Below are 22,024 nucleotides of genomic sequence, written 5' to 3' on the forward strand. Positions count from 1 at the left end.
AGAGACGGGAGAGACCTTAATTTCTGCCCAAGTTAAACTACAATTCATGCCGGCCTTCTGGACCACAGCAATGACCAGGAGGCTCTCTGGGAGTATGCAAAGGGTTTTTGATACTCCTCACACAGCCCTCGCCCCCCAGCAGTTTGGAAAACTTTCCTTCTGGTCAGGTGTCAACGCCCGAGGGACCGCCAGCCTTGTCTTTCCAAAGCCAGCGCAAAGCCAGCCCGGCCAAGCCGGGACTGGGGCAGGACCAGGGCCGGGATTCAACGCTGGGGGGTGGGGGTGCCTCGGGACGGGCTCCGCAGCCACTGCAGAGAGTGACGCATCCCTCCTCCGCCTATGATCTTCTTTCCATCCCCCTCCGCCCCCCGCTGCCTCTTCCCCGCTCGCGTTTCGATCGCCCGATTTCGGAGGCGGGCGGGTGGAGCCACTGCGGGTCCGGCCCCGCTCGTCCGGCCTCCTACCTTTTTCCTTCCACCTCTCGATCTTTAGGCCCGCGTGGCTTCCCCTGGTTACGCCGCCGCCGCCGCCGCCGCCGCCGGTGCCTCGGCTGGTGCTGCCGCCGCCGCCGCCGCCGCCGCCGCTGCTGCAATGCATCAAGTTTGGCGGCGCCCGCCTCCTCCGCCTGGCGCACGCTTTGATTCATTCCTTCTCGCCCTGTCCAGCAGCGAGGCAGAGCAGTTCCCGGCCAGCAAAGGCTCTGCCGCAGCGGTGCGCGCCGCCGGGGAAGGCTAAGGAGAGGGGAAGGGGCAGATCGCCGCGGGGGTGAAGGAAGGAGGAGGGGGGAACCGAGGGGTCGTCGAGCGGGCCAGCGGGCGACTCACCTCCGCAGCTCCCGGGCGGACCGATCCCACCCTTCCGTTCCCTTCCGCGGCAGGCGCAGGAGATCCAATCGATCCCGCCTTCTCTGGGGCCGCTATTAGCGAGAGCAGAAGGCGGCGACCGCAGTCGCTCGGACTCCCGGGCAGCGCGCCGCAGGGTTGCCGGCAGCGAGCCGGCGAAGCAGCTATGGATCCGGCCCTCTGGAGTCCCGCGGAGGCACCTGCTCGAGGGGGCGGCTGATCTCGGGCTCCTCCCGTGCGCCGCAGGGAGCCGCGTTCTGCAAAGGGCTTGCTGGGAGAGGTGTGTGTTTTTCTAAGAGGGGGCGATTTAATTTGGAGAGGACGGACCCCGCTGGGAAAAGGCTTCGGGTTCCGGAAGACCGCGCGGGCGCTTTGTTGCGGCCGGCGGAGCCGCGACCTTTCGGCTGGGCAGGGCCGCAAGCCGCCACCGCGCCGCTCCGGGTGCCCCTTGAATCCGAAAGGACGCGGGCGCGCGGGTGGCCGGGCCCGTGGGGCGAAGAAGGGGATCCCGTCCCGCGCTGCCTCTCGCCTTTCTCCGGGCCCATCCCAACTTTTATGGCTCCCCCAGCAGCCGGCCGCCGCCTCTGCTTCTTCGTGGCATCTCGGTCCCCGGCTTGGTGTCATCGCAGCCCCGGGGCGACGGGCGCAGCGGCTGTCGTTGGGGCACGGAGCGGCGGAGCGCCTCGTGCGGCCGACGTCCGCGCCGGGGCCGGGGAGGATCGGGTGTCCGAGGCCAAGACAGGTGGATCCGGCTGGGACATTCCGAGACGCGGCGAGGCTGTCTTGGGCGGCCGCTGAGCGAGCTATAAATACCCTCGCGGGAAGATTCTTTCCGAGGATCGTCTGTCTGTTGACCGCAAGAGGTTGCTTCGAACGGGCGGGACGAGCCCACCCGCGCGGCCCACTCCCCGGCCGAGAAGGGCGCGCACCCTGGATCCGACCCCCCAGCATGGCCGCCCCGCGCCCCATCTCGCTTCTGCTCTGCCTTGCCCTCGGTGAGTTGGACGTACGGAGCGGGGGGGGGGGAGAGACGGGGGGAGGGCGTCCGGAAAAGATCCGAGGAGGCGGCGTGGGACCCCAGAGGGTGCGCGGGGAGGGCGCGCCTCCCTTCCCATTTCAGTCTTGCCCCTCGGGGCCGTGCGTGGAGCTGGCGGGCGCTGGCCTCGTGCGCACGTCTCCCGGGATAGGAGGAAGACTTTGCCCCCCGCCCGCTCCCCGGGCCGTCTTTTCTCCGCAACGGGCCTGTCGGCGCGCGGGGTCCGCTCCCGGTCCCGAGAAAATCCAGGTCCAGGTCTTCGGTGCTGGGCTTGGAAGGGTATTTGGAGGCTCCGAGCTGCAGGAGCGGAGGGTTTCTGAACGCGGTGAGCGGGTAAAGCCTCCGGGGAGGCCTCGTGCGCTTTGCTTCTCTGGGCTTTTTCGTGCCAAGTGAGGGAAGAGTTCATTCCGGGATGTCCTCAGTTGAGCTCCTGGTTTTCCCTTCCTCTCTGCCAAGGTGGCACAGAGATCTCGATTCTGGGCCTGGACTTCTAGATCTGTGTGATGTGCAGGCTTGGATGGAGCTGATGCAATAGCCCCCCAAACTTTTTCTGCATCTATTTTTTGGGGGGGAGGGTTCCCTAAGACTCCATTCCAAATGACTTAGAATCCATGCCAGGGTGGTCTCTTCCCTCCCAGCAACTTGGAATGTATTGCCAAGGCGTGAAGTTGCCGGGGCTGGAAGTAGAAAGCAGAAACTTGAAAGATGCCTGGGATTGGAAGGGGGCTTCATTGGGGGCAGAGGAGCCCTGCTTGACGCAGAGGGGGCTTATTCCATGTAAGGTCAAGGGGAGTTCAGAGCAAGGGCCACCAAACACGGATTTCCTTCTGACTCAACAGAGAGAACAGCCTTTTGCAACCTGGGCTTTACCAGAGATGGCGGATGGCAGTGTCCCTGTCCTAGATGGTGCTCACTCAGTAAATGCGCAAATGCCTCTGCAGTCAGATGGGCAGAAGCAATGGAGCAAAGAGAAGTTTTCTTGATTCTGGAGGCCAAATGTAATTGGAAGAAGCAGAATTCACTAACTCATTCCTAGGTTTTTTTTCCCTTGAAAAATGATTTAAGGAAAATGAAAAATGATTTGTACCATTCCTGCTGCCCTTGGCCTTGCATTGCCAGTTCTTCCCCTCTCTCAATTAATGCCCCCCTTGGGCCACCTCTTCTATCTGCTGAAGCTGCTTTGCCAAACTCTCAAGGCATTTAAAGGTAGCCTTCATTTTCTTGCTTTTTTGTGACGGTGTGTATGGCGGTAGGAGGGTGGGGGGAACCTTCCCATTTCTTTCCTTTTTTTCTGCAGTTTCCAATCTCAGATATCCTCACTGAACTTTCTCTTCATCAGCCCCATGGAGGAATAAAAGTTATTTTCTGGTCCAGAGAAGCACACTTTTATTCAGTGTTCTAGGGTAAAATTCTGCCTTCAGATACCCAAGCCCTGAAGCACACAATCACAAGAGATGTGAGGCATCCTCTGGAAGGGTGTGAGAGTTTCCTTCATCTGGGAAAAAATCAGAAGGAGTCTGACTTTCCAACTAACAATTTTTATTAAAAGGCATAAGGTTTCAGGACCTAAATCTCCCTTCATCAGATGCATCTGATGCTACCAGATTTGATCAGAAGCTACCAGACTCTTGATTTTTTGGCCACCGTAGATCACACAGCTGTCCTCCTACAATGTCATCATCCTGCAAGAGCTCAAAAATAATTAAACACTTGTACAGCATAACCTCCTCCTTCCCTGATCCAGGAACAGAATGGAAACTGTGTACAGTACTGTCAATTCCCAACCTGATAGGCAGAGGCAATTTTTAGCATCCATCTTTCTGTCTTTCCTTCCTTCCTTCCTTTCCTATTTTTTTCAATCTGCAAGGTAATCCCATTGAAGATGATGCTGATGGCTGGTTGTAACATTTTTAAAACCATCAAAGAGACAGAATGAGGATATTGCAATAGCAGAGTAAGAAATAAATAAATAGCATGACATAGCATGGGACTTTAAAAACAAATCCTCTTCAGCTTAAGACAAAAACAAAACCAGCATCACTAAGCAAAGAAGTGAGTTAAAATAAAATAAAGTATGTCACCATCAGAAGGTGTGAAAATAATTTGGCTGAAGGTCCTTCTAGTACAGTGTTTTTCAAACTTGGCAACTTTAAGATGTGTGGACTTCAACCTGCTGGCTGGGGAATTCTGGGAGTTGAAGTCTATACATCTTAAAGCTGCCAAGTTTGAAAAGCATTGTTCTCAGGACCTTCGAAAAGTCTGGTTACAGTGAGAGCTACGTATTTTGTTTTATCCTGCCCTTCTCTGAGAAGCTTGAGGTAGATGTTTCATCTATCTTTGTTTCTTTGCACAGCAACTCCTGAAAAGTAGGTTCAGCTGAGAGATCATAGTTTCCTCCATTCCCACTTCATCATGGCTGAATGTGGCTTTGACTCTGCTTTTTTCAATCCTAGTCCATGGCAGTATCTTCTTCGCCTTCCAGATGTTCTTAATCGGCCCCCTCCATATATTTAAGCAAAACTGTTCTTCCGATTTTCAAAGCTTCCCTACCGGGTCACCTGTGATTCTTTTTTATTCCCCCTAGGCAAGTCACCATATATGAGACAGCTTCAACCAAAGGACCTGGGTGTTTGGAAGGAAAATTATATTCAGCTCTGTTCTGGAAATTTCTAGAGTGCTTTGGTTTTCCTTGTTTGCAAATAGTTTAGCATTTGTCAGGCCACCAGGATCTCCAAAATGGAGTGAGTGGCTGCTGTAAGGGCCTCTCTTGCTTTAGCTGTAAGCATTTCTGGTTGAGCTTCTTGTCAGATACTCAGAATGTGTTTCATTAGAAGTGAGATTCCTTACACTTGGTGGTTCAGAACTCAGGTTGAGAAACCCGGTGGCAAGAAACGTGGTGGGCGAGTTCACACTAATTAGACTTTCAGAATTGTGCCATGTCATTAAACTAATTCATTGGGTTGATTTATTTATCTATCTACCAAATTTATATAGCCGCCCATCTCACAGATGTGACTCTGGGTGGTGTCCGATAAAACAGCCAGCTAAATATAAAGCAACAATTAAAAACACTTTACACACAAATATAAATAAGACCGTGGGAGAATGGACCAGCATCCTACACACAGTGTAATATCTTGCAGGCTCCCTATTTCTGTGGGATCCCCAAGCCTGTTGGAAGAATCAGGTTTGAGGGATTTCCTAAAGGCCAATAGAGTCAGGACTAATGTCACCTTGGGAGGAATGATGGTCCAGTGGATGGGGGCCATGGCAGAAAAAGGCCTCCTCCTAGATCTTGTCAGATGGAACTCCTTAGCAGTGGGACTATAATATACCCCTCCTGCTGGACCTGATAGGACAGGTAGATGTAACCAGGGAGAGGCGGTCCCTCAAATAACTTGAGGTCATGTTACTCTAAATTAGAAGCTGAGTTGGGAAGTAGAGATGGAAGGGGGAATGGCTTGAAGCCAGAAAGGCAACATGAAGCAATTTGGTCATCTCTGCACCAGATACAATAACCTCCACCCCTGTGTAGCATGTCATATCTCCAAAATATGCTGTGCGTACTTCAGGTAGCAAGAATTTAAGATTGTATAGTCAATCTTGTGCATTATTTTTCTTTCCTTCCTGAAAGGCAGTGCTTTTGCTATAAATGGCGTCTCTTCTTCTGAGGACAATACATCTTTAAATACCAGGTGCCTTGGAGAGACAATAATGAAAGGTAGTCAGTGGTGAGGATTTCCTGGAATATCTTGCTGGTGTTTGTGAGCAAAAAACTACTAGATTAGAAGTACGGTAATCCTAGCAAGGCTCTTGTGTTCTTCTGTGTTGGCCTCATGCAAAGTTATCTCCTCAGAAGGCATAGAAATACAGTTGCTTGCCTGAAAATGTTTCCTGCCCCTGGAATATTGCATATTCTGCTTTGATTGACACATCAAAGTATTTTTTTGGATACTGGGGAAAAAAACATCAATTCTATCTAGAACAGTGTTTCTCAACCTGGGAGACTTTAAGATATGTGGACTTCAACTCCCAGAATTCCCCAGCCAGCCAGGCTGGCTGGGGAATTCTGGGACTTGATGTCCACATATCTTAAAGTCACCAAGGTTGAAACACTGATCTAGAAAGTTGTCTCTCCTAATCTAAAGCCAGTAATTCTACTCGCTCCCAAGAATATTGGGGCGACCTGAAATTACTTAGTGGTTCAGAAATATTCTTTGCATATGTTCAAATATACACTGCTTTCTGCTTCCGCTCTAAAACCAGTTCCAGGTTTCTTAGCAGCTGTTCTTCAGCTCTGGGCCTGCCTCCAGCTGATTTTCTTGAAAGCATTTGGATTCAGAAGTTCCGAAGCAATTCCATTACCAAACAAATCAATGGTCTTGATTTAGGTTGTGTGAAGCTCTTTGCAAATGACACACAAATGATAGCCTTTAAAAACAGTAACCAAACGTGTAGGTGCGCATTTACATTAGGTGTGGCCCTATCTGGCACTTGTGTGCATCGGATGAAGGTACAGTCTTATGTGTTGTGCAAACCACGGTGGCTGGATGCCATCTTCTACTTAGGTGGCAATATTTTGACTATACAGTAATTTGTCACAACCGTAATTTTAATTATTGATTTATTAAATGTATATGCCACCCATCTCCCCCAGAGGGTGACTCCGGGTGACTCATAATTAAAATCCAAAACTGTAGAAACAATAAAAATATTCATATCCATATTAAATTAGCTAAAAAAAATTCTCTATAAAAAGACTATAGACAATTCAAGATGACGGGGGCAGAATCAATTATTCCACCAGCCAATTCCAACAATGCGAGCCCCCATCAGACCCCCCAGGCCATGTGGCACAGCCAAGATTTCACAGGCCATGAGAGTGGCAGCGGTCTACACCTCAGATGGTAAGTTGTTTCCCAGGGCGGGGGCCATGGCAGAAAAGGCCCTCTTCCTAGACCCTGCCAGCCAAAATTCCTTGAATTTTTGAAATTCCTTGAATAATTAATTTCTTATTAATGTTTCTAGTGGTTTAGAGCCATTGGATATCTTATCCTAGGCTTTCACTATGTGCATCTAGTTGACCTAAACTTGCCTCCTGTGGTCACTGGACAGCTTTGCACAGAAATAAATCTTCGGTGGGGCTCACTGCTAGAAGCACAGGAACTGCAGCTTTAAAGCCCTAGAACCCATTAATAAATTCTAACTGGTTAAATATTGACATTACAGAGGAAGTAAGACCTTAAATAGGAAACTGTATGTCTTTTTAAAGGTGGGGAAAGGGTCATAATCATTTAAAAATCATACCAAAGTATGTTATTAACTGTTGGCTAACAGTATGAGTTGTATGTTTGTGGAAATGTTGAGTTTTGGATACTCCTTACAATGAATGCTCAACCCATTTCTAATCATTAAATTTGCAGAGCTCTCGCTCAAGTGCTGTTTAGCAGTTTGTGGGGTTGGGGCCAAATGGTGCTTAGGAAGGTACATTGCATCTCTTGAAATCTCCCAAGCTGACGATTCTGTGAAGCTCCCATAGATGTATATGTTCCCCAGGCTCCTGAATGTTGTGTCTCTCTGTCACTTTTGCAGCTTCTGAGATCCAAAATGTGGAGGAGCCTAGATTTATCTGTTCAAAGCTCTCTGTTTGGTGGGTATCTTCTGGCAGATTCAGCAATGAGATACATTACTGTAGCTTTAGTTACACACTTTCATCTTCCTGTTTCAATGGATACTCTGTCCTTCTCCAGAAGTTGGAGTAATCCATCTGATTACAATTTTGGCAGCTATCTCTACTATGGGAGTGAACCTCACTGAATGTAGTGAGGTTTACTTTGGAGTAAACATGCATCAGTTTACATTATCTGGCATTGCTTCCTCTTGGGATTCCTTACTTCTTACTTAGCATTCAACTGTCTCTCTTTTTAGATTCATTTGATTTTTTTCAAACAGGAAGACATCATGCACTAAAACATCCTTTCTCTATCTCCCTGCTTGCTGATCCATTTCTGTGACCAACATCAGCTCCTCAATGGGCAGGTTAAAGTCTTTGCTGGGACCCCAAATTTCTAAAAGGGCCACTATCAGCATTTTCACCTGCCACTCTTCCTCTGGTTGGAAAAAGACCTGGATGGGATGTCCATGCTTTCCCACAGCACAAGCCAATGAGATGCCTCAACATGAGGTTGTGCTACTCAGCACTCCACAGCTGAGTTTGTCTAGGTATCTAGGATGGCTAGAGATGTGTTTGTGTAGTTAGATAGAAGCATTTTCAGGGCTTTGTCTAGACCAGTATTTCTCAGCCTGGGCAACTTTAAGATGAGTGGACTTCAACTCCCAGAATTCCCCAGCCAGCATGGCTGGCTAGGGAATTCTGGGAGTTGAAGTCCACTCATCTTAAAGTGGCCAAGGTTGAGAAACACTGGTATAAATTGTTCTCAATACATCTCTACTATGTAGTAGCAAAGGTTCTTAAGCAACCAAGGGAGTAAGAGGACTACAGTACTGGTCAACTTATCGTCCCATAACTCTTCAGACAGTTATTACTGTCCCAACCAGGGACAGTTGCCACTGCTGGTATCAGTTGAAGAAAGGAAATTGTCTTCAGTTCAGCAGCAGAACACTGATCCTATATGAAAAAGATCCAAGATTTAGATCATGACATCTCTGGCAGAGATTCTTATTTGAAAGCCTAGAGTACTGGCATTACTGTACTTAGTAGCTTAGCTCACAAAAAAGTATTTAAGCAGTTCAGAGGTTTTTTTTACACTTTTATTTAATTGCGTGTGTGTGTGAAATATAATAACCAAAGTATAATAATAATAACAATGACAACAAGCACAATGATTATTCCATCCAAAAAGAAATTAATTGTAATTATAGCAAATGTAATAGTAATAGAAGTGAACTAAAACAAGAAAAGAAAAAAGGGTTCCATATAATTTTAATATAGAACTAGCTGAATCCTTTAATTTGTTATTAAATCTAGACCATATAGAAACATGTTGTTCCATCTCCTCAATTTTGAAGTATACAAACATTTCAAAAATTGATAGAAAACACTTCTCTTGAACCTGTTCTTTAATATCAGGGCTGTAAATTTTGTTCCAGCTGTGTTGTTTAATTCTCTTTGCAATCTTCTCTGGGCTTGATAGAGGCAGAGTTTTTCAAAAAATGTAAGAATTGGTTACTGAGGTAGAGCATGCTTTGGAAATGATTTAGAAGAAGCCCCTTGACTGGTGTATGAATACAGCACCTCTGTGTTATTTATTAAAGCAGCCTGTCTTTTTTTCAGATTTCTGCATGACCCTGAAAAGAAAGGTTGCTGTTACGTCACTCTTAAAGCAGCTGCAACTTTTTTTCAAGTTCACATGGGAGCCTGAAAAAAAAGATGGGCTGCTTTAATCAAGAACAGAGAGGTGCTACAGTTGCATGAAATTGGAAGCACTACTTTTAAAGTGAGCGCAGCCTTGTCAGTTACAAGCTGAGTGATTGTATTTGCATGACATGTTGGAGTGAGTTAGAATTAACCCATCCCCCCCCCTTTTTTTTTTTTTTGCCTATTGTGTTATTTGAACCCAGCCTGTTTGGTTTTAGTTTGCAATTCTTGATGGTATGAATACAGAAAATAGTTATTCAGTTACTAAATTAAGCAAGTTGCCAAAGCCAGCCAACATGTAGTTTCTAATGGACTAATGGTTCAACTTGGTCAAAGATAATAGGCTACATTTCTGGGGGCCTGTAGTTCTGTCTCTTGTCTTTGCTTCAGTGCTTCTTTATCTTCCCTTTCCTTTCCTTGGTTTGCTAAGCTGTCATAGATGAGAAGGAGAAAGAGCAGATTCTCCTACTTTCAGTCGTCATGTGGATTGGGCCCAAAGGAAGATGACAGCGCCAGGAATGATAAGGATGGCGAGAGGGGCCAAATGAAGGCATCTGATCTGACCTGCCTTGCCAAGAACTTGGAATAAGTACTGGCCCAAATCGCCACCAAGTTGTAAAGCTTCCTTGCCTGGTCACCTCGGTCAGTGTTTCTCAACCTTAGCAACTTTAAGGTAAGTAGACATCAACTCCTAGAATTTGCCAGCCAGCATGCTGCCTGGGGAATTCTGGGAATTGAAGCCCACATTTCTTAAAGTTGCCAAGGTTGAGAAACACTGACCTAGAGACAGATTTGACAAGTGAGCAGCTGTTTATGAGTCATCCCTAAAGCCCATCCGTTTCTGGCATCTCAACTAACCATCCTGCTCCTTTCCTGCCAGGATACTTCCTTAGGCTGAACCACTCCTGAATCTTCCACCCAAGAGTTGCTGTTCTGTTGGTTGCTGCAGATTGTGTTTGTGCTGAGATTAGCAAAGACCTTGTCCTCCCAGGTGTGGGATATCACTGCTGAGGCATGGAAAATGGGAGATGGAGACAAGGAACGGAGGAGGATGAGCTACCAAAGGAGAATCAGGAATAGTTTGTCTCTTGCATGTGTATGCCAATATATTTTTCAGGCAGAGACATATTATACCCATATGCATAAAACAGAAAAGTTTCATCCAGCAGCGAGCAATGGAAACACCAAAGTTACAGGATAGCAAAAAACAAGGGAGAAGGAAGCAATTTCAGTAATATCAATTTACTCCAAAGACTGGTAGCAGAAATGCATTTCCAGATGGCACATACAGCTTGGAAGTCTCAGGCCCAGTTATTTGTACACTGGAAGGAAACTTTTCATATCTGCTAATCACGTCAGCAAATCTAGTGATGCATTGGCTACAGCATGGCTGGACATTCTAGTGAACAAATGAATGAATTTGTATTACATTTGGCCAATCAACAAATATAATAAACCCCATTCTAGTGCTTTCCAGGTGTTTTGCATGGCAGCTCTCACAATCCTTTGCAGTGCTGCCTAGGACTGATAGTGCTTGAAGTCCAGAACATCTGGAGGGCACCAAGATCTCTACGTTGGGCTAGAGCACTAATCCTAATATCTAGCTTTGAACCTACCTTTGGCATCCACACTGCATTTCTGATGCCAACCTGTTATTTATCTGTCTCGTTAGCCTCTGAAGTTGCCCTGGGCAGTTGAAAACGAAAGGAACTTCCATTTTTTCTGCTGCCATTCTGGAGAGCTGTTAAAAAAAATTAGGTTGGAGAAGACCGGCATTCCTGTAGCCTCATTCAGATCAAGGGGTCCATGGGCAGGGGGGAGGGTCAAAAATTTCAAGACAGTGGCCCTGACCACACAGTCCCCCCTCCCCCTCCAGACACCACTGATTTCAGATGCTCAAGGCAGAAGCTTCTGTGTCTGCTACCTGATGCTCTTGATAGGTGCACTTCTGTCGTGGACTAAATGCAAGGTCATGGTGGACTTAAGGAGATGGCGTGTGTTGGCAATGCTTCTTCTGGCTGCATTAGTGAGAACTCTACCTGGAGAACTAGCTGCATGGTTTCATTGGGCATTTACTGAAGGAAATCCAAGGCCTTCCCTCGGGTTGTAAGCTATGGGAAGGGGTGAGAAGGACAGTATTTTTCTCTTTGAAGTTATCCTTGCATCTTAAGGATACAACTATATCATGTTTGGTAGCTGTGACACCTGACATTATTAGCAAATTCCCAAGATGTCTATATTTGTTCTTGAGTAATCCATCTGCCATGAAGAGTCTGGTGAACAACGTTTTTCAAAATTAAGCTTCCTTTAAAAAATTTTGAACTATGAAGGATGAAAGACATATGGAATAAGTAAAAGAGTTAAATAAGTTTATCAGATACAAGTATGCATACATGGAATCGAAAATGACATGGAGATTACAATTTTTCCATATATCATCAGTATCCTGGACCACACATTAGACCAATTTTTCTCAGCCTTGGCAACTTTAAGATGAGTGGACTTCAACTCCCAGAATTCCCCAGCCAGCATGGCTGGCTGGGGAATTCTGGGAGTTGAAGTCCACTCATCTTAAAGTTACCAAGGTTGAGAAACCCTGCATTAGGCAAATGGCCTGTTGGGATCCTTATATTAAAACAACATATTCTGTGTGCAGACAGAATCCAAAAATTACACATAATACAGCCCTTTATTTGAACAAAATAGTACAATTGAGAACTGCATATGTGGATTTGATTGGGGTAAATTGTAGGGGTGATGCAGAAATATGATTTGCATTTTCTTTTACTCATGTCTTTTACTCTATTTTTTAACTGATGGTGTCACTTTTGTTCTGTATTTTATATTTTGTATTCTAATATGGCCTAATGGCTAATGAATAAAGTATTACTATTACATATATCATTAGTTATACAGTTAAGTTAAGAAATACGTTATATCACTTTTTGAAGAAAAAACAAAAGATCGTATTAAGGTTTAAACTAAGAGTACCTGGTTCACAAAGTATAAATAATTAATTAGAGTCATAGGCTATGGTGAAGTAAATCAACTTTAGAAATCTAATTTTGTATAAAATTGGAATATAGACTCTAAACATTTTTTTAAAAAGTGGTTTGGAACAAAATCCCATGTTAAATTGTATCCAGGAATGGTTAGAATTTAATTCTACATCGGATTTACTTTTTTTAAATATGAGGTTATTTCAGACATCAAAGCGTACTCCCATAACTTGATTAGCCATTCTTCCAGGAAGGAATCAGCCATGCTTTGTGACAAAAAGCATATAGTATTCTTGCTGCAGTGACATTGTTTATTAACAGATAAAGGGATAATGGGGGAAAAAAATGTAGGTCAGGATGCTTCCACACTCCAGCATCCCCCAGCTGAGGTTCTTATAGCTTCAGCAGATCATCGAGGCAGAAATTCCACAGGGATGGCTTTCTCCATTGTTAGATCTACCTTGTGTATTTGGAATGGTCTCGTAAGATGTGAAATATGCAGGAGGTAGGGATCAGGACCAGCGTCCTAGGGCACCTGCCAAGGTCTGCAAATCCTCCAATCACGCCAGGCCTGCTGATGTTCTGCCCTGGCCATTGTCACCTGTGCGCAGGGTAAGAAGACACCGGGACACATTGTGTTCTGTCTCTGCACAGCAGCGGTGAAGAAGGTGGGGGAGAAAGCAGGGTGAATGGTCGGGTGTGTCAAGGGAAGAGGGAATGGCCTTGAGGGACAGGAGGAACAGCTGTTGCCAAGGCAACGGTCAGATAAATGGGCCTGAGCCCAGGCCAAGAACATAACATGAGTAAACATCTCAGACAAACCCCTCCCTGATTCACACAAAGATAAAAGAAGGGAGGGGGAAGCGCATTCAGACTTGCAAGATTCTGTTATTGTAACTTTACAGTAAAAGTAGCATCTGTCTAAATGACTCTGGTTTCCTAGTCTGGTCTACCACAGAGGGCTGATAGGGTGATAGTATTAAGAAGATGCAGGGGGATATTCTGAGATTGTCATGCTCCATGTGGATCCCACCCTCCCCTGTGCAGAAAGGATCTCTGCTTGGAAATAAAAAAAAATGATACCCACCTGAGCCAGGAAAGGTATGGGTTTTCACCATCAGATGATTTACACCATCTGAAGGGAAACCAGCATGTTCATAATTACTTCGATGCAATCAGTTGGGTACAACGGGAGGGAATTTAAAACTCAATACTGTTTTAACTGATTTTTTTTAAATTTCACTTTTATATTTCACTTTTCTTTATTTTTTCTTTTTCTCTCTTTTTGTTTACAAGATCATGGGCATTCATTATAGGAATGATGACAAATAACTCTGATATCAATATAAGTATTAATGTTTAGAGTTCTGTAGTGATTTTCGATTATTTCCTAAGATGATATAATGAGCCTAATTTTATCTACTCAGTTAATTATTTAATCAATGACGTAACACATTTTAAACTTTATGGCAATTGTACATCCCGTGCTTCTTTACCAATACTTATTTTCCATCTGCTTTGTACTTTTTAACCTTTTTTTCTTTTACGTAGTCATTTATTTTGTTCCTTAAATGTTTTAAAATATACAAAAAAAGAGGATATAAAAGCTGAAGACAGGTCAGGAGTTTTGATGCCACCTGAGTATAATTTTTCTGATTTCCCCTCTTTCAGTGACCTTGTGCCAAGCTGGCTGCGTGGAGGTAGAGGCAGATACAGAGGCTGTGGTTGGCCAGTCTTTCAAGATCCGTTGCATCTCATGCAAGAAGCGCAGTGAAACAGAGGCAGAAGCCTTCACTCAGTGGTTCTTCAGGCAGGAGGGGACAACCGACCTGGTCAAGGTGTGTGCTGGGGCACAGAAGGAATATTTTGGAAGAGCACCAGCTGCGTGCTCCTCGGCTGAAAAAAAAATCTAGATTTATTCAAAGATCAACTGTGTTGCCTCCAAAATAGTAAATGCATTCATATGTGTGTGCATGTCAAATAAAGAGTTCTTTACAACCAATTTGAGGTAGGGAAAGGAGAACAAGACAAAAATATCCACCCATCTATGTCATTAGGGCATGGGTGGGTGCCACGACCCATGAATTGTGGATGGTTCATCCAGGTTTCGTTGTACTTTTTAGCAAAACGTGCAAAGCAAAATAACAAAGAAGATACTAGCTGCAGGACCCGTGGTCTTTCTTCTGCCACCCCTTCCTCCTGCCTGCTTTCTTTCTCCCTCTGTATCTAGGAGGCTGTTGGATAAGGAGCAGATCACCAGAGGTCTGGACCGATCCCTTGCAGAGGGCTTTTGAAATCAGGCCAAAAGCTGCCTTCCGCCTTAAGAGCTGCAGGTTGCCTGTCCCTGATTTAGCCAATAAATTGATTATTCACTGAAGCTCTCACAGGCCTAGGCGGTCCCCTTTTTTAAGAGCTTACACTGTGAATACGAGACACGCTAATTTCCTACGTGTGGCAGTACACACCTCCTCTTCCAATGCCCAGTTATTAATGGTGACTTTTGTTCTTTCCAAATAGCCTTATGGACAGTTGTGATTTGGAGGGTACCCTTGTGTGCCAGTGACTTTGTTCCAGGGGCTATTTTTGCAACCTGCATCTAGGATTAACCACTCTAGCAGCATCTGTACGTGCAGGTCCTCCGATGAGAAAAAAGCAAACCGAACTGTCCTTATTTGGGTTAGGGATCCAGCGAGGGCAGAAAGATGCAGATCAGTTGCACAGAAGTGATCCCATTTGCCTCTGGTCAGCATTCCTTCTTTGGCACTTGCAATTCCCAACTCTCTCATTAGTTTGGCCTTTCATTACTTATTTGCAGAAAGGGAAAGACGGGGTGACTCGGCTTCTTTCGGCTCTGGTTCCATCTCGGCCCATCTCTTGACAGAAAACAGATTTTTCCCCCCTGTTCTAGAGGAACAGTCTTGGTTCCATCTGCAACTCTTTAATCTCACCCCTGGCAAACCTGCCGTTTGATTGCCACTTCCCTGGAGGCAAACACCTGCTACATTTAGTGGGACTTTGTCACTTTACACGTGCAGGATTGCAATGTTAATTATATTCTCCCAGCATCTTTTTTCTGCTTTTGTCAAGAGGGGACAAGGCGGAATAGACTACTGCCATTTTAACAATGGCCCAGACCAGAGAGTGACCTCACTGCTGCTTCCTATGGAGAGATGGGAAAAATGATTCTTTCTGTGTAGTTATTAGAAATGCAGGTGCTCTGATCCTCCTTTTGCATGTGTGCTTTCTTGTATTAGGCAAGCAGTAACCAAAAGAAAGCAACAGGGGCACTTAGAAGACATGAAGGGTTTGATCTGGTTAATCTCAGATGGGAGACCACCAGGATATAAATTAGAATGGCTATACACTAGAGTGGAAAGATTGAAAAAAAACATTATGGAAGAAGAGAATGGCAAACCACTTTTGCGTTGTTGGCAGGAAAATTACATGGATACAACCATGTAGTCACCAGGAGTCCTGCTTTACTTTTACAGTAAATGGGGTGCCATTGGTGCAGCCTGCCTAAGATCAGGTATAACCCACCATGAGACCCCACATATCAGATGAAGTCAGATATGGGGGAATTGCTAATCGCAGGCTCCTAGAATGGATCTCTCCTCTTTCGAGGGCTTGCCAGAGAGATCTCTTTGAGTGAGATGGGCGGTGACTAAATAAATAAATAAATAAATATTTTGCTTTATGGTGCCAGAACAAAAGGATGACCCCTTTCATTCCACATCCAAACTAACTGCAATGGCCATTGAAAATAGCTCTTGGATACAGTCTTCTACTGCACCTGAAGGCAGCAAGGTAGTCTAGAAGATTTAAGACAAATTGAAGGAGGGGAACGTCCTGGGACTCAGAAGGAACAGCTGGAGAGTTGTCCTGCCTGTGCCTTCCCACTGCAGCATTTGCTGCCTGAGGCCATTATTTTACTTTGCCTAACAGTAGGGCCAGCCCTGTCTTTTTCTTCCAGTTAACAGAGGACACCAAGTGGATCTCTAGAAGAACGTTGTAACTTGTGTACCTTTTAAACTGTCTCCTAGTTTGCCCAAAATTGTCTTCTCCAATCTACCGCCAGAGATGGCTGCTTCACCTTCACTCACAATATGCTACTTATCATCATCATCATCAAACTATTATTACTGAATGGCTGTATTTTTTCTGTGTGCGATACTGTTTCTCCTGGTTCTGATTGGGTCCTCTTCATCTTCTCTCCAGATCCTTCAGTATGATCCCTATGATAAACTCAGTGTGTATGATCCTCGCTTTGAAAATCTAGTGATGTGGAATGGCACCAAGAACATTGCAGACTTGCAGGATGTCTCCATTTTCATCCTGAATGTGACTTCAGAACACGCAGGGGAGTACATCTGCAGCATCAACCGCACACTCCATTATGCCAATGAGTTCTCCCACAACATCTTGATCAACAAAACAATCCACATTGATGTGGTTGAAAAAGGTAAGCATGAAGCTGGAGCTCAGGGACTGTGGAGCATGCAAGGGTACCTTAGCATGTTGTAGGCCATTGGAGAGCATAAACATCAGATTCCTCATGGATCAGAGCATCTTCTTAACCATCTTGTTTCCCACAGTGTCCAATCTGGCCAGTTCAGAACTTACCAAAGCCCACATTCCAACAACAGGCACAAATAAGTCCAATGTGAGTGAAGTCAGAAGCAAGGGGTGGGTTCTTATCTGCATTCCAACTGAGCATAACCAGAAGTAAGGATGGATGTGGCCAGAATCAAAATAGGTAGAGCCACAGAGAGTAGGTATAATACTTTGTTCTTAGACTGATAAAATTTCAGGAGATTGTTACATAGGCAGTCAGCTGCAAACTTCTCCATTGTCAGTGAGAAAATCCAGCTCCTTGCTGGATCATAGAAAGCTGTTAGAAAGAAAAACAAAGTCTGTGCCTTAGAGGAAATAATTCAAATGCTGGAATTTTTGTAACTCCATTCTGTTCATTGCAATAAATCTGGTTAAAGAAAACTCTGAGAATAGTGACTGGAAGGAATCACATTCAGTTTTAGGTATCTGCCAAAGAGCCCAGTAGTAGGTGGGTTCACTTCCAGATGAACCTAGGTCATTGTTTGCATACGGTCCATGAGCCACAGATTCCCAAAACCTCAAAATTCATTGCCCAGGGCAATCAAATTTAGCTAAACATGGATGTCAGTCTGTACTTCACATAGCCCTATCCCTGTCTTCCCTTTCATTCATAGCCAATCGGGATACGGCATCTATTGTCTCCGAAATCATGATGTACGTTCTCATTGTTGTCCTGACCATCTGGCTGGTAGCTGAGATGATCTATTGCTACAAGAAGATCGCTGCAGCGACAGAGGCAGCTGCTCAAGAGAATGCGTAAGGAAAGTGGGTCAGGGCAGCAAAAGAAGCAAGGGGGGCAACATGGGGGTTCCAAGTTTGAATGCCTCTCTAGGGGCCAAATTATATGGTAAGCACAATGACCCTTCTATCTATGCTGAGCGGCTATGAGCTACCCAGTGCCATTTAATAACCCATAATGCTCTAGGATGATGCTGCCAATTGTGTATTATGGGTCCTGATAAGCAGCTTATACAGAAACCAGACATTACAGCGAAAGAAAGGTCCAAACTGATGTTGACATCAAACATTACACCTGGTAGCTTCCAAGGCTCTAGGTGTCAGCCCAATAAGGTAGACCAGACCAAGAAACTGATGTCATATAGGTCAGAACTACTTCTCTTGTAACAACTAGAGTAACAGAATCTTGCAAGTCTGTATGTGCTTCCCCCTCCCTCCCTTTAACTTTGTGTGAACTAGGGAGGGGCCTGTCTGAGATGTTTACTCGAACTAGTTTCTTGGCCCGGGCTCAAGCCCCTCTTAACCTGACCATTGTCTTGGTAGTGGCTCTTCCTCCTGTTCTTCAAGGCCATTCCCTATGCCCTCTATACTGGGGCTCTGCATTGGGTAGGGCTGAGATGGGGTGGTGGGCCGGGATATACAGTAGGAAAGGAAAATCACTGGAGCATGTGTGACTGGAAAAGGAGGGAAAGAGCTTGTCCAGTAGGAGAGGTGGTGGTGGTTGGTTTTTTTTTTTGGTAAATTGGTGACATTGCCAGGATTGATTGATTGATTGATTGATTGATTGATTGATTGATTTGCATTTCTCCATCATCATCATCATCATCATCATCATCATGCTCATCTCATTGATTCACCTTTCAAGATCAAAACCTTTCCTCCGATGGCTTGTGATTGCAAACAACCATTTGCAAATCCCTGGGTTTCACCTTCACTTAAAATTGTTTGGTCATCAAGAAGCTTCTGCATGTGCACAACGAAATTCTGGGAACTTTGGCAGGCCTAAAGGGTCTTAGAAGCTTCTAGAGGGAATTGAGTCAAGCTCAACTCCTGGAGACTTGCTGGGCCATGAATCCTGGGTTGATCATATGCCCTACACATTTTGCATCCTCGCCCTGTCTGTCATGGTCCTCAGCTTCCCATAAATCAACATGTCCCTAGTCCTGCAACTGTAGCCCATCCTTGTCTAAGGCATATTCTGCTGCTTACATTTTTGATTCACCCTCTTTTCACTCTTCTACCATGACATCATGCAACAAACTGGCTTGTCACTAGTTTTATCTCCCTCATCACAGGGAGGGGTATTCTGGGCCTCCAGATCTAGACACTTGATCTTACTGGGACATCAAAACACACCAGGATTCTTTTGAAAAGATCCTGAAGGCTGGCTCAGCCTTTGGTCGTGGTGAAACTCGAGCTAAGGGTGCTTTGTGAGGGAGGGATGGGGAAAGGTGAGCTAAACCCCATTTCCAAAGCATGCCCATGTCTTTCTGTGTCCTAACAGCTCTGAATACTTGGCCATCACGTCGGAGAGTAAAGAAAACTGCACAGGGGTGCAGGTAGCTGAATAGCCCATGCCAGGCCATTGGCGGGCACTGGGATTCCTGATTTTTATAAGGTATTATTGTTATCATCATCCTCATCCAAATGAATTTCATAGTCTAATTGATTGGCTGTTGATTCCAGTGATTCATGGAGAGTATGAGATAAGTATGAGATAACAGTCATGGAGTCATGGAGGTATCACCACAAAATGTATGATGTTCTTTTGCAAAATAGGGGATTTCAACTCCAGGAAGATTAACATTTCTAAACATTTGGTAAATCTTCTGGTATTACATCAAGAGCTCCAACAACAATTGGTATGACTATCGATTTATGATTTTTGTTGTTATGTATTCTCTTCTGAAGAATGCTCAGGAAATGCTGGTAGTTTAGGATCAATTCAAGATTTATCCAAAAGCCTAAGACTTGTCCAAATATCATTATAATACATATGTAGTATCTATTAATATTATGTAATAATAATAATAATAACAACAACATCATCATCATCAGTGGTGCCTGGTGCTTTGCAGAGGGTAATAAAAGCCAGAGATGTTTCTGCCTCAAGTTGTTTGCAATCCAAATTTAGTCTGGGAGCAGGGAAATGCCACTCCCATCTTTGTATTTACATCCCATCTTTCCATCAGTTGATATTGTTGGAGAAGATTTTGGCTGACTTCTGAAAAAGAAAATGGATCCCAATTTTCTTACTGTTCTCCCCATCAGAATTAAACAGCAGGAGAAAACTCCAACTAAATCTGCTTTGATGTAATACACTTAAATTTCATTCAAATACACGAACTTAATCATTCTGAAAAACAGGAGGGGGTCTGGTAGCACCTTTTTCAACGAGCAGATTCTATGCGAAGGCATCAGCTAACTCAGCTGTCCTCCTACAATGTTAATCGTTCTGAGTAAGTCTCCCCTGCTGTCACATTGAACATAACCACCTGGAGGTGACATTTCAAAGGTGTTGGGAATCACCCTTGGGGCTTTCAGGGTGCACAAGTTGGGTTCTCCTGGTTGAACAGCAGGAAGGTGAGGTGGGTAGAACTGATTGCCTTTCTCCTCTTTCTCCAGAAGAGGAAATTGCAACAGGAAAGGGAAGATACCATTAGGCTAGGACAGGCCACAATGATGTCATGTGTACCATGAGGTCCCAGTGTCAATGACACCATGTCAGCAACCCTTTTCACGTCATTTACAGGAGGATATCATGACCCTTGTGATGTCACTCCCCTGCAGATTTTAGCAGCCGGTCCCTGGTGACCCAAGACCCTTAGCAATGGTCTACTAATAACATCCCCTGGCACGGGTCTTGCAGAACTACCCGCTCCCAGGTGCCAAAGAGGCTTCAGGTTTAATCTTAGGTCCTCTTTATGTCATCAGGGTGATCTAATGCTGTGTTATTCACAATGTTCCAGGGATGAGGCTTTGACAAGGAGTGGAGAAGAGGCAAAGTGACTCAGCAGAGCCATCAGCAGCCCCGAGAAGAAGTGAGCTGGAACCAAGCAGCCCCTCCCCCCACTGCACGGCCCTTTTCCTTAATGAAAGCATGCTATTTTTAATACCAGAGCTCTGCATTCAAGCCAGCCACTCAGAGAGAGACATGCATATTGTTACGGGGAAGGGTGGGTTTCTCCCCGCAGGGGACCTCGCTCTTTTAGACCCAGGTTTTCACCTTCCGGAGTGGGAATTGCCCCTGCCGTTAGCATGATGAGAACGCGGCATGGCGGCTTGCTCACGTAATGCAAAGCTTGGGGTCCTCTTCTGCGGCAGCCCCCCGGGCCGGCCAGAAGCCTCTTTCCTTTATGAGCACTTACGCTTTCTGATCTTTTGCACATTTCTTCCGCTTCGAGTTCTTTCGGTTACTTCGCAACCAGCACTTTCGATGGGTCTGAGGAGAGGACTCCACCTTTCTCTCCTACGAGTCAAGATGGATCTGGACTTCTCAGTGGCCCCAGCCAGCCATGGGTTGAGTGGAGACTGGGTGGAAGACAACTGCCTAATTGTTCTGAAGCCATGGAGGGAATGCTAAGATGCGAACACTGTCCTAACTCTGTTGCTGAGTGAACTCTCTGGTGCAGGTGGAGATACGGATGGTGCCACCTGAAAGCCGTTGCTAGCACAGGTATCGTTCATCTCATTCTCTACCAAGGTTTCCTTCCAGGCTGGCAATGCACATATTGAAGATCTCTGCAAAGGAGAGACGCCTTGGAATAGACGTCAGATGGAGGAGGGGACTTCTGCCTCTGTCCTGGAGATGTGTGTTGTCACAGTGCCCTTTGTTGGGCCTTGGTGGCTGAGCTGGGCTTTTGAATTGGTGCAGACCAACCGTCACAGCAATGCCATCACCCCATTGCCCTCCTCCATGTTTTCCCTTCCTGGATCCAATATTACCTTGCCAGGCCATTTTGGCTCTTTGGAGAATACTGTGCCCTCCCCTCTGCTCAGATCCCCTCCCTCTGGGGCTGGTCCTAGGCACCAGCTGCCATCACAATCAATTAGGGTTTGTTCATAAATAAAGATGATTGAATTTCACCTGCTCTGGCTCGCCAGTGTCATTCCTGTGATAAGAGTGATGGAGATGTGTGAATACAACATCTGGATGGCTTCTAAGTAGGGGATGGAGAGATGCAAGTTTTCAGTGGAAGGAGTGGAACAATGACAGGACAGGCTTTTCCTGATAGAGAAGCTCTTTGACTTCACCCCACCATCACTGACAATTAAAATGAGCTCATTTATTTAATTGCTCTGCCTTACTGCCACATACCAAGGAATAAAAAGAGAGAATCCCTGCCCTCTAGCAATAAAGAGGATAAGAATAAGCACCAATTCTTGGCCTTCCATGAATTCCTAGCCTATGCTGCTT

General features: G+C 45.5%; 1 protein-coding gene across 1 annotated transcript; it reads left to right on the forward strand.

Annotated features, from left to right (window-relative positions):
• The first annotated feature begins 513 nt into the window (after nt 1-513).
• On the forward strand, nt 514-21,693 carry SCN1B (sodium voltage-gated channel beta subunit 1). The gene is made up of 7 exons (XM_088139999.1): nt 514-1,122; nt 1,414-1,837; nt 13,927-14,093; nt 16,474-16,717; nt 17,484-17,625; nt 19,112-19,225; nt 20,577-21,693. The coding sequence occupies exons 2-6, from the start codon at nt 1,792-1,794 to the stop codon at nt 19,176-19,178; spliced, it is 666 nt and encodes a 221-aa protein (XP_087996125.1). The 5' UTR covers nt 514-1,122; nt 1,414-1,791; the 3' UTR covers nt 19,179-19,225; nt 20,577-21,693.
• Nucleotides 21,694-22,024: the final 331 nt, after the last annotated feature.

This window comes from Python bivittatus, unplaced genomic scaffold (assembly GCF_059951505.1).
Source record: "Python bivittatus isolate LINGU-HERP-01145 unplaced genomic scaffold, Pbiv_v1 ctg000310_np1212, whole genome shotgun sequence".
Lineage (NCBI taxonomy): Eukaryota > Metazoa > Chordata > Lepidosauria > Squamata > Pythonidae > Python > Python bivittatus.